General features: G+C 45.9%; 1 protein-coding gene across 1 annotated transcript in view; it reads left to right on the forward strand.

The window, feature by feature from the left end:
- The first annotated feature begins 3928 nt into the window (after nt 1-3928).
- The window catches only part of LOC120032010 (filamin-A-like), a 43820-nt gene continuing 35096 nt past the window's right edge, over nt 3929-12652 (forward strand). The window contains exons 1-8 of the mRNA XM_038977917.1: nt 3929-4095; nt 4310-4436; nt 4817-4953; nt 5490-5683; nt 5856-6113; nt 6617-6740; nt 6959-7119; nt 7220-7310. Coding sequence (XP_038833845.1) covers nt 3972-4095; nt 4310-4436; nt 4817-4953; nt 5490-5683; nt 5856-6113; nt 6617-6740; nt 6959-7119; nt 7220-7310 — 1216 coding nt within the window. The 5' untranslated portion in view covers nt 3929-3971. The remainder of the gene's footprint in view (nt 4096-4309; nt 4437-4816; nt 4954-5489; nt 5684-5855; nt 6114-6616; nt 6741-6958; nt 7120-7219; nt 7311-12652) is intronic.

Consider the following 12652-nt stretch of genomic DNA (forward strand, 5'->3'; position numbering starts at 1 on the left):
TGCAGTGCGGTAGCAGCGAGAACAGTCTATGACTAGCTTGGCTGGAGTCTTTGACAATTTTTAGGGCCTTCCTCTGACACCGATTGGTAAAGAGGTCGTGGAATGCAGGAAGCTTGGCCCCAGTGATGTACTGGGTCGTTCGCACTACCCTCTGTAGTAGCTTGCGATTCGGAGGCCGAGCAGTTGCCATACCCGGCAGTGATGCAACCAGTCAGGATGCTCTCGATGGTGCAGCTGTAGAACCTTTTGAGGATCTGAGGACCCATTCCAAATCTTTTCAGTCACCTGATAGGGAATAAGTTTTGTCCCGCCTGCTTCACGACTGTCATGGTGTGCTTGCACCCCTGCAATAAAAAATAACAAAACAAATAAAACATTGGTAAAAAACAGACTTCCTTAACAATCTACATCTTCTAAAGCCTCAATCGCCCAAAGGCCTTCTGGTTTATTCTGTATGTTTATACTGTATATTAGGTGCAAGAATTATTGTTGAAAAGGAAGGTGTTTCATCCTGTTTACATCTGTCAGCACAGAATAAGTGACAGAGGGCTCTCACATCTAGTTCTGTACTCCTGCTTACTGTCTCCATCCTTTTCCCCGTCAGGTATTGAGCCCAGAGGTAACATGGTGCTGAAGCCGGCTGAGTTCATCGTGGAGACAGTGGAGGCGGGGCTAGGGGAGGTCCTGGTCTATGTGGAGGACTCAGAGGGACACACAGAGGAGGTGGGGCACTCTCACTCACATTACCCCTTAACTCCTCAATCCCTTACTCCTCCATCCTGAAGTTGCTGTTCATTTGCACACATAGTTCTTCACATCCAGCTTCTATCTCTCTCCTTTCTCCCATCTCACCCCTCTCTTTCTGTTCCAGGCCAGAGTGATCCCCAACAATGACAAGAACAGGACGTACTCTGTCATCTACCTGCCCAAAGTGGAGGGCCTTCACAAGGTCACACACTTACAGTACCCGTATATACATACTTGAAAATATTTTAAATCTTAGTTGGGATTTCCTCCAGCGGTCTAACAGGGGTCTATGCGTGTTCTTTTCCCCAGGTGAAGGTGATGTTCGCTGGGCAGGACATAGACAGGAGTCCCTTCGTGGTGAGTGTGTCCAAGGCCATGGGAGACCCCAACAAGGTGCAGGCCAGAGGACCAGGACTGGAGCCTGTAGGCAACGTGGCTAACAAGCCTACCTACTTCGACATCTACACAGCAGGTAGCACACGCATGCACGTCTGGGGAGGACAATGTTCATAGTATGGAAGTAGATAATCTATCTACCTTTCCTATTGAAATCCCCTAGTTTCATCAATAGGGTTGTAAGTAGATCTAAGGATCTTTTAGAATGATCGTTAGCTTTGCAATATTAGCTGATATTTATTCCTTCGATCATGATGACAAAGTACATGTATGTATTTGTTCTCTCTAATGTCCTCCAGTGTTACGTCCATGTCTGTCCCCTGAACACACAGTAGAAGGTGTTAGCACATCTATTTTTGTCCTCAGGTGCCGGTGCTGGAGACGTGGGTGTGATCATCGTGGACTCCCAGGGCAGAAGAGACACCGTGGAGATCATTCTGGAAAACAAGGGGGACAGTATTTTCCGTTGCACCTATTGCCCTATCCTGAAGGGGCCTCATGTTATCTACGTGACGTTTGCTGGGCAGCAGATACCCAGAAGCCCTTTCACTGTCCACATCTCAGAGGGTAACACACACACACAGATTTTGATGATCGTACTGATTTTTTACAGTAATCCACTATCTGACTCCCTCCCTCTCTTTCTAATCTGAGTAATATTGAGTTTTAATGCCTAGACTGACCTCACTACTAAACATTTGATCTCCATAACAGACAGTGATAACCTGCCATAACAGACAGGCCACCGACATGGTCTGAAGTCTTTTGGGTTCTTCTGAAAATTGTTGGGTTAGGGTTGGTGAACCCTTGGTTTGTGGGAGGACTCTGGATGGGTTCTGAGTGTTGGAGCAGCAGGGTTCTAAGCTGTGGGGTCTGGTGGTTCTCCAGAGTGACCCTGTCCTGTTCCAGCGTGTGTGTCATATTGTTGTTGTTCCTCCATGCAGCTCCACCGAGCGCCCTGCCCCCTGGCTCTCCGGTGCAGATAGTGCCCCAGTCCATACGCACCCCACCCACAGACAAGGCCAAGAGAGTGCCCCCCCCAACACCGCCCAAACCCAGGCGACCAAGTTAGTACAGGCCTGCCCGTGGAGGAAAGACCGTAGCCTGCCTGCGCCAGCCTGGTCCCCCCTAAACTCAAAACTATACCCCCATCCCCCGTGACGCACCGCACCAGGGGTCCCCAGCTTGATGGCATGTGCTGGCGCTTAGCCCTCTGTGGCTTCATCCCCCCTTCAAACCAGGCATCTTCCAAAGAGACAGAATGAGAGGGAATGAGTGAGTGTGTAACTGAAAGAAGAAATGAAAGGAAGAGAGAGAGAATGCAAGAATGAAAGAAAAGGAAGGGTGTGAATGGGAGAGAGAAATGCAGTTCCTCCTCATTTTAACAATAGAGGCAGCACCATCCATCCATGTGGTTGGCTGGTTTTGGACGGTCACCTTTACAGACGCTCGGCAGTTCTTCAACACACAGAGGTCACACACTTACTGTACATCACCTGCTTCAAAAATAGAAGTACATTGCAATTGGTCTTCCAACATTGTCTTATTGCAATAATCTTTGAATACTGCATATCAAAAAAATTATTAAATAATCCCACAGACATTTATTTTTATCCAGTTTGTAGCTCACTTTGCCTTAATATCCTGTAACACGTGATTTGATTTCTTCCATGTGTGACGTTAAATTGACTTGACGATTTAGAACAAAACTAATGAGTAACAACACCCACGAATTAACAAAAAAAGATTTGAACAAAACAACAGCATTATAGCGTACCATAACACAGCTTTTTTTTGTGTGATAGTTTCCCAATTCACTTTTTGATAACCCAGAAACAAACAATCCTGTTCAAGTCAAACGAAAATCGATTGTCTTAACTTTTGACCTTTGTTTCATTTGACGAGAGCGGCCGTCAGCGTGACCGTCCAGACGTGTGTGAATCTTACATACCTCATTACACTGTCTACTTGTCATCCTCATCTTCATCCCCCCCAGACCAAAGCAATCGCTCTGTGTTCAGTCAGCCATTTACAACTTTACATTTTCTGACTAACACTGAACATGCAAATGCTCCTCCATTTTTAGCTTAATTTTAACCTGACATTTTTTAAGCTTTTTCATAACACAACAAAACAATAACATTGTTTGTCTTCATAACCCATTTTAATAAGGCTCTCTATCAAGAGGTTTTCCATACAACTATTTAACTTATAATTCAGTTATTTTATTAAGTTGTTTTCCTTATTTTTCTTTTGGTCATTTCTAAACTTAAGTGGTCTAAAATGATGATGAATTGGGAGAGTTAGCTGGTTATTTCTTCCTAATTTCACAAAATTGCTGTAATGTTTTCTGTGGCCAAGGCATTTTTACAGTCATATTACAGCACTGGTAATTAGCTAATTGAAAGCCTGCAGCATCTTGACTCAAGATGTTAGCATAGTTATGCTAGCTATTTGTCTTCGGAATGTTTTGCCATCTAACAAGAGGTTCATCGTGTAACATCATTGTATTCAAACTCATAGAAATTATTTCAACATGTCTTATTGTTTTCATTTTGACAATCTTATCCATTCAAGCCCAGTGTCTTACAGTAACCCGTCTTTGTTCTCTGTCTAGCTGTTCTGCAGGTATATAACTCCTGTTCAATGTCCATCTCCCCCGTTGCTTCTTCCCTGGCAGCCCATGCAGACTGTGCTTAATGCACCACCATTCAACCGACTAACTAACAGCCAACCTCTGCCTCAGCCTGTGTGTGTGAGTGTGTATCCTGTTATCTTCTTGTCTAACCACGTTACCCCTCGGTGGTCCCACAGCCAGCAACCCCAACATGTGCCGGGCCTCAGGGAGAGGTCTCCAGCCTAAGGGGGTGAGGGTGAAAGAGGTGGCTGACTTCAAGGTGTACACCAAGGGAGCCGGCAGCGGAGAGCTCAAGGTTACCATCAAGGGGCCAAGTGAGTGTATGGATATGAGTGTAGAATTTCGTATTGTTTATGACTTGCCACCACATTAATTTACTGGTTTGATAGGGGCATAAATACTCTTCATGAAATGTAATGGTTTTCAATGGTCTAGTTGTGATAGGAATGCTACTGTATGCTCTGGCTAGCCTTTGACCTCTGAGCTGCTGTGTGTGACCCTTGTGTGACCTGTTTGTGACCCCCTCAGAGGGACTAGAGGAGCCTGTGAAGGTGCGTGACGCGGGAGAAGGGGTGTATGAGTGTGACTACTACCCCATCATGACTGGCAAATACACCATCACCATCACCTGGGGTGGACAGACCATCCCACGCAGGTGAAACCCTGTCCTCCTCCCTATTCTGCTGTGGGCACAACCACATGAAAGCTACAAAGGCAGTGGGCTGAACCATTAAGGGCTTTCCAGGGGTGTCCTGGAAGGACAGATGTTGAAATAACTTAAAGAAGCCAAAATGACCTGTGATGAGTCATGTTATGAAGCTTACATTCCTGCATTCCTTGGAGTTTAATGGCTGGGGGGAGGGGGGGTGGAACTGGAAATATCACTGCTGCCCAACATCAATTACGTGAATTTTACTGACATTACAGTCAATGGGGCTATAAAGGATTTCTGTTTGACTAGACCACCCCTGACTGTATGTGTGTCTATGTATGTATGTGTCTGCATTAACATGTGTGTGTGTGTGTTTCCTGCAGCCCGTTTGAGGTGGTGGTGAGTGAGGACGTGGGGTCCCAGAAGGTGAGGGCGTGGGGGCCGGGCCTGGAGACAGGCATGGTGGGGAAGTCAGCTGACTTTGTGGTGGAGGCCATCGGCACAGAGGTGGGAACTCTGGGTAAGTCTGACGGCCGTTAGAAGAGAAAGACACAGGATTATTCTATTGGACTGTTTTCCATTGGAATTCTGGCATGACTGTCAGGCAATTTACACAGATTCCGTGTCCAAGCAGACACACACACACACACACACACACACACACACAATTGTTATTAGTTGGAGAGTTGGAGAGATTAAAGCCCACATTTTGGGGGTCACTTGTCACAGAAACCAGCACAAGGCCTGAGGGCTTCCTGTTCCTGTCACATGATCAGTCTGACCTGCCAGCTGAGGAAAAGGTCATGACCCCTGATGATTCACCTCATTACAGTTATTATACGAATTAGGATGAACTTACTCTTCTTTCTCTGTCTTCTACCTCCATCGCAAGCGACGACTAAACCAACCTGCCAATATTTCTTAGTCTGTTGCCATCTATGCCTGTTTGCCTCTTTGTTGCCAGTTGCCATTTGTGTGTGTGTGTGAGCTTATATCTCTACCCACCACTATATAATGTGTACCTATATCTCTCTCTCTGTCCCTGTTCATCCCCAGGTTTCTCCATCGAGGGCCCGTCGCAGGCTAAGATAGAGTGTGATGATAAGGGCGACGGGTCATGTGACGTACGTTACTGGCCCACGGAGCCTGGCGACTATGCTGTTCACGTCATCTGTGACGACGAGGACATCAAGGACAGCCCCTTTATGGCCCACATCCTCCTCACAGCCAATGACGTGTTCCCTGAGAAGGTTAGACCCCACCCCTTCACATTTACCCCACCGGCTTGCCAGCCTGTAGAACGAGAATAATAAAGTGACGTAACAGTAAGAGAATGGCAACATACTGTAATAGTGACGTAATAATGACGTAAAGGCTACATAAGGATGACATAACAGCATTATGAATGGCTTCTCCTTGCAGGTGAACAGTTATGGCCCAGGTCTGGAACCGATTGGCTGCATTGTCAACAAACCAGCAGAGTTCACCATTGATGCAAGTGGAGCCGGCAGGGGCCAGCTGAAGATATACGCCCAGGATGCAGAGGGCTTCCCCATCGACATCCAGATCACAGAGAACGGAGACAGCACCTTCCTCTGTGTCTACATTCCCACCAAGCCCATCAAACACACCATCATTATCACCTGGGGAGAGGTCAACGTCCCCAACAGTCCCTTCAGGGTAAGACTGACCACCCGTCTAACAGACTGTAGACCTGTTAGATCAGGGCTCTCGAACCCTGTTCCTGGAGAGCTACCCTCCTGTAGGTTTTCATTCCAATCCCAGTTGTAAATAACCTGATTCAGCTTATCAACCAGATAATTATTAGAATCAGGTGCGCAAGATTTGGGTTGGAGCAAAATCCTACAGAACGGTAACTCTCCAGGAACAGGGTTGAAGAGCCCTGTGTTAGATACACATACAGTACATACATATGGTACGTCACTTACAGCATTCTATAGCAAATTCAGTGCATTTGCAAAGATAGCATACAGCTTTGTACAATGTTGTAGTACTAGTAATGTATGTTCATTGCTGTGTGTGTGTGTGTGTGTGTGTGTGTGTGTGTGTGTGTGTGTGTGTGTGTGTGTGTGTGTGTGTGTGTGTGTGTGTGTGTGTGTGTGTGTGTGTGTGTGTGTGTGTGTGTGTGTGTGTGTGTGTGTGTGTGTGTCTGTCTGTCTCAGGTGACCATCGGAGAGGGCAGCCACCCAGAGAATGTGAAGGTGTATGGTCCAGGTGTGGAGAAGTCAGGTCTGAAGGCCAACGAGCCCACCTACTTCACTGTGGACTGCAGCGAGGCAGGACAAGGTGAGATGCAACAGAGAAATACAACACATAGAAGGGTCTTCACTACTCAATGTTGTAGCCGACGGTGTTGTTGAGTGAGTTCTAGCACTGATGAGTATTTTCTTGCCATCTGCCTTCTCAATGTTTAACAATCTTACTTGCTTTTTTCCACTCCAATTTTCATCCCCTTCCTGAATACCCTAATCCTGGACCCCTTCACTCCCATTCCCATTCCTCAGGGGATGTCAGTATCGGCATCAAGTGTGCACCTGGCGTGGTCGGTCCGGCAGAGGCTGACATCGACTTTGACATCATCAAGAATGACAACGACACGTTCACAGTGAAGTACATGCCCCCCGGCCCCGGACGCTACACCATCATGGTGCTGTTCGCTGACCACGTGAGAGAAAGAGAAACTACACCGCCATTTTGGATTTTTAGCTTCATTATTATGAAACCAAACAATAACAATGACCTTCCCACTTTGACCCTTGACACAGGAAATACCAATCAGCCCTTTCAGGATCAAGGTGGACCCCTCCCATGACGCTAACAAGGTGAGGGCGGAGGGACCCGGACTCAACAAGACAGGTGAGACTTCTAGTAACCATGACAACAAGCCGCCGACATGGCCAATAGAGCAAAATCACATACAACTATGATGCTAATAATCATCAAATTCAAAACAAATGTATTTATATAGCCCTTTTTACATCAGCTGATATCTCAAAGTGCTGCACAGAAACCCAACTTAAAATCCAAAACAGCAAGCAATGCAGGTGTAGAAGCATGGTAGCTAGGAAAACCTAGCTACCAGAGAGGAACCAGGCTATGAGGGGTGGTCTGGTCAGCAGCATGGTCAAATAATAATAATCACAGTAGTTGTCGAGGGTGCAACAGGTCAGCACCTCAGGAGTAAATGTCAGTTGGCTTTTCATAGCCGATCATTGAGAGTATCTCTACTGCTCCTGCTGTCTCTAGAGAGTTGAAAACAGCAGGTCTGAGACAGGTAGCACGTCCGGTGAACAGGTCAGGGTTCCATAGCCGCAGGCAGAACAGTTGAAACTGGAGCAGCAGCATGGCTAGGTGGACTGGGGACAGCAAGGAGTCATCATGCCAGGTAGTCCTGAGGCATGGTCCTAGGGCTCAGGTCCCCCGAGATAGAGAAAGAAAGAAAGAAAGAGAGAATTAGAGAGAGCATACTTAAATTCACACAGGACACTGGAGAAATACTCCAGATATAACAGACTGACCCTAGCCCCTCGACACATAAACTACTGCAGCATAAATACTGGAGGCTGGGACAGGAGGGGTCAGGAGACACTGTGGCCCCATCCGATGATACCCCCGGACAGGGCCAAACAGGCAGGATATAACCCCACCCACTTTGCCAAAGCACAGCCCCCACACCACTAGAGGGATATCTTCAACCACCAACTTACCATCCTGAGACAAGGCCGAGTATAGCCCACAAAGATCTCCGCCACGGCACAACCCAAGGGGGGGCGCCAACCAAGACAGGAAGACCACGTCAGTAACTCAACCCACTCAAGTTTTAGTTTTGTTTGTATGAAAATTCTTACAAATTCCTTTTTAAGATTGTGACCAAGAAAATTCCAATGTGAACAGTTCCTATTTGGGTAAACCAAAATGTTTTTATATGTATGTATCAGTATTTTGTCTCCCCCATAGCCCAACTTCTTATCTTGCCAAATTTTTAAGGAGTTTTGTTTACACACCTCCTTGACGGTATATATTTGGAAGAGGAAGAGCACCAGTAAGCCAGTGACTCGGCCCCTGTAATAGGGTTAGAGGCAGAGAACGGCTAGGCAGAGACTGCACGGGCGGTTCGTTGCTCCAGAGCCTTTCTGTTCACCTTCACACTCCTGGGCCAGACTACACTCAATCATAGGACCCACTGAAGAGATGAGTCTTCAATAAAGACTTAAAGGTTGAGACCGAGTCTGTGTCTCTCACATGGGTAGGCAGACCATTCCATAAAAATGGAGCTCTGTAGGAGAAAGCCCTGGCTCCAGCTGTTTGCTTAGAAATTCTAGGGACAATTAGGAGGCTTGCGTCTTGTGACCGTAGCGTACGTATAGGTATGTACGGCAGGACCAAATCGGAAAGAGAGGTAGGAGCAAGCCCATGTAATGCTTTGTAGGTTAGCAGTAAAACCTTGAAATCAGCCCTTGCCTTAACAGGAAGCCAGTGTAGGGAGGCTAGCACTGGAATAATACGATCACATTTTTGGGTTCTAGTCAGGATTCTAGCAGCCGTATTTAGCACTAACTGAAGTTTATTTAGTGCTTTATCCGGCATTGCAGTAGTCTAACCTAGAAGTAACAAAAGCAGGGATACATTTTTCTGCATCAATTTTGGACAGAAAATTTCTGATCTTTGCAATGTTACGCAGATGAAAAAAAGCTGTCCTTGAAACAATCTTGATATGTTTGTCAAAAGAGAGATCAGGGTCCAGAGTAACGCCGAGGTCCTTCACAGTTTTATTTGAGACGACTGTACAACCATCAAGATTAATTGTCAGATTCAACAGAAGATCTCTTTGTTTCTTGGGACCTAGAACAAGCATCTCTGTTTTGTTCGAGTTTAAAAGTAGAATGTTTGCAGCCATACACTTCCTTATGTCTGAAACACAGGCTTCCAGCGAGGGCAATTTTGGGGCTTCACCATGTTTCATTGAAATGTTCAGCTGTGTGTCATCCGCATAGCAGTGAAAGTTAACATTATGTTTTCGAATGACATCCCCAAGAGGTAAAATATATAGTGAAAACAATAGTGGTCCTAAAACGGAACCTTGAGCAACACCGAAATGTACAGTTGATTTGTCAGAGGACAAACCATTCACAGAGACAAACTGATATCTTTCCGACAGATAAGATCTAAACTAGGCCAGAACTTGTCCGTGTAGACCAATTTGGGTTTCTAATCTCTCCAAAAGAATGTGGTGATCGATGGTATCAAAAGCAGCACTAAGGTCTAGGAGCACGAGGACAGATGCAGAGCCTCGGTCTGACGCCATTAAAAGGTCATTTACCACCTTCACAAGTGCAGTCTCATGCTATGATGGGGTCTAAAACCAGACTGAAGCATTTCATATACATGGTTTGTCTTCAGGAAGGCAGTGAGTTGCTGCGCAACAGCTTTTTCACATTTTTTTGAGAGGAATGGGAGATTCGATATAGGCCGATAGTTTTTTATATTTTCTGGGTCAAGGTTTGGCTTTTTCAAGAGAGGCTTTATTACTGCCTCTTTTAGTGAGTTTGGTACACATCCGGTGGATAGAGAGCCGTTTATTATGTTCAACATAGGAGGGCCAAGCACAGGAAGCAGCTCTTTCAGTAGTTTAGTTGGAATAGGGTCCAGTATGCATCTTGAAGGTTTAGAGGCCATGATTATTTTCATCATTGTGTCAAGAGATATAGTACTAAAACACTTCAGTGTCTGCCTTGATCCTAGGTCCTGACAGAGTTGTGCAGACTCAGGACAACTGAGCTTTGGAGGAATACGCAGATTTAAAGAGGGGTCCGTAATTTGCTTTCTAATGATCATGATCTTTTCCTCAAAGAAGTTTATGAATGTATTAATGCTGAAGTGAAAGCCATCCTCTCTTGGGGAATGCTTCTTTTTAGTTAGCTTTGCGACAGTATCAAAAAGACATTTCAGATTGTTCTTATTTTCCTCAATTAGGTTGGAAAAATAGGATGATCGAGCAGCAGTGAGGGCTCTTTGATACTGCAAGGTACTGTCTTTCCAAGCTAGTCGGAAGACTTCCAGTTTGGTGGGTCGCCATTTCCATTCCAATTTTCTGGAAGCTTGCTTCAGAGCTCGGGTATTTTCTGTATACCAGGGAGCTAGTTTCTTATGACAAATATTTTTAGTTTATAGGGGTGCAACTGCATCTAGGGTATTGCACAAGGTTAAATTGAGTTCCTCAATTAGGTGGTTAACTGATTTTTGTCCTCTGACGTCCTCGGGTAGGCAGAGGGAGTCTGGAAGGGCATCAAGGAATCTTTGGGTTGTCTGAGAATTTATAGCACAACTTTTGATGCTCCTTGGTTGGGGTCTGAGCAGATTATTTGTTGCGATTGCAAACGTAATAAAATGGTGGTCCGATAGTCCAGGATTATGAGTAAAAATATTAAGATCCACAACATTTCTTCCATGGGACAAAACGGTCCAGAGTATGACTGTGGCAGTGAGTAGGTCCGGAGACATGTTGGACAAAACCCACTGAGTCGATGATGGCTCCGGAAGCCTTTTGGAGTGGGTCTGTGGACTTTTCCATGTGAATATTAAAGTCACCAAAAATGTTAATATTATCTGCTATGACTACAAGGTCCGATAAGAATTCAGGGAACTCAGTGAGGAACGCTGTATATGGCCCCGGAGGCCTGTAAACAGTAGCTATAAAAAGTGATTGAGTAGGCTGCATAGATTTCATGACTAGAAGCTCAAAAGATGAAAACGTCGTTTTTTTTTTGTAAATTGAAATTTGCTATTGTAAATGTTAGCAACACCTCCGCCTTTGCGGGATGCGCGGGGGATATGGTCACTAGTGTAACCAGGAGGTGAGGCCTCATTTAACACAGTAAATTCATCAGGCTTAAGCCATGTTTCAGTCAGGACAATCACATCAAGATTATGATCAGTGATTAGTTCATTGACTATAACTGCCTTGGAAGTGAGGGATCTAACATTAAGTAGCCCTATTTTGAGATGTGAGGTATCACGATCTCTTTCAATAATGGCAGGAATGGAGGAGGTCTTTATTCTAGTGAGATTGCTAAGGCGAACACCGCCATGTTTAGTTTTGCCCAACCTAGGTCAAGGCACAGACACGGTCTCAATGGGGATAGCTGAGCTGACTACACTGACTGTGCTAGTGGCAGACTCCACTAAGCTGGCAGGCTGGCTAACAGCCTGCTGCCTGGCCTGCACCCTATTTCATTGTGGAGCTAAGGGAGTTAGAGCCCTGTCTATGTTCATAGATAAGATGAGAGCACCCCTCCAGCTAGGATGGAGTCCGTCACTCCTCAACAGGCCAGGCTTGGTCCTGTTTGTGGGTGAGTCCCAGAAAGAGGGCCAATTATCTACAAATTCTATCTTTTGGGAGGGGCAGAAAACAGTTTTCAACCAGCGATTGAGTTGTGAGACTCTGCTGTAGAACTCATCACTCCGCCTAACTGGGAGGGGGCCAGAGACAATTACTCGATGCCGACACATCTTTCTAGCTGATTTACATGCTGAAGCTATGTTGCGCTTGGTGACCTCTGACTGTTTCATCCTAACATCGTTGGTGCCGACGTGGATAACAATATCCCTATACTCTCTACACTCGCCAGTTTTAGCTTTAGCCAGCACCATCTTCAGATTAGCCTTAACGTCGGTAGCCCTGCCCCCTGGTAAACAGTGTATGAAAGCTGGATGATTCGTTTTAAGTCTAATACTGCGGGTAATGGAGTCGCCAATGATTAGGGTTTTCAATTTGTCAGAGCTAATGGTGGGAGCCTTCGGCGTCTCAGACCCCGTAACGGGAGGAGTAGAGACCAGAGAAGGCTCGGCCTCAGACTCCGACTCGCTTAATGGGGAGAACCGGTTGAAAGTTTCTGTCGGCTGAATGAGCGACACCGGTTGAGCATTCCTACAGCATTTCCCTCCAGAAGCCATGAGAAAGTTGTCCGGCTGCGGGGACTGTGCGAGGGGATTTATACTACTATCTGTACCTACAGCACAAGCTGTTTCATCCTTTCCTACACTGAAATTACCCTTGCCTAACGATTGCGTCTGAAACTGGGCTTGCAGCACAGCTATCCTCGCCGTAAGGTGATCGTTCTCCTGTATATTATGAGTACAGTGACTGCAATTAGAAGGCATCATGTTAATGTTACTACTTAGGTTCGGCTGTTGGAGGT

The sequence above is a fragment of the Salvelinus namaycush genome, chromosome 38 (assembly GCF_016432855.1).
Source record: "Salvelinus namaycush isolate Seneca chromosome 38, SaNama_1.0, whole genome shotgun sequence".
Classification (NCBI taxonomy): Eukaryota; Metazoa; Chordata; class Actinopteri; order Salmoniformes; family Salmonidae; genus Salvelinus; species Salvelinus namaycush.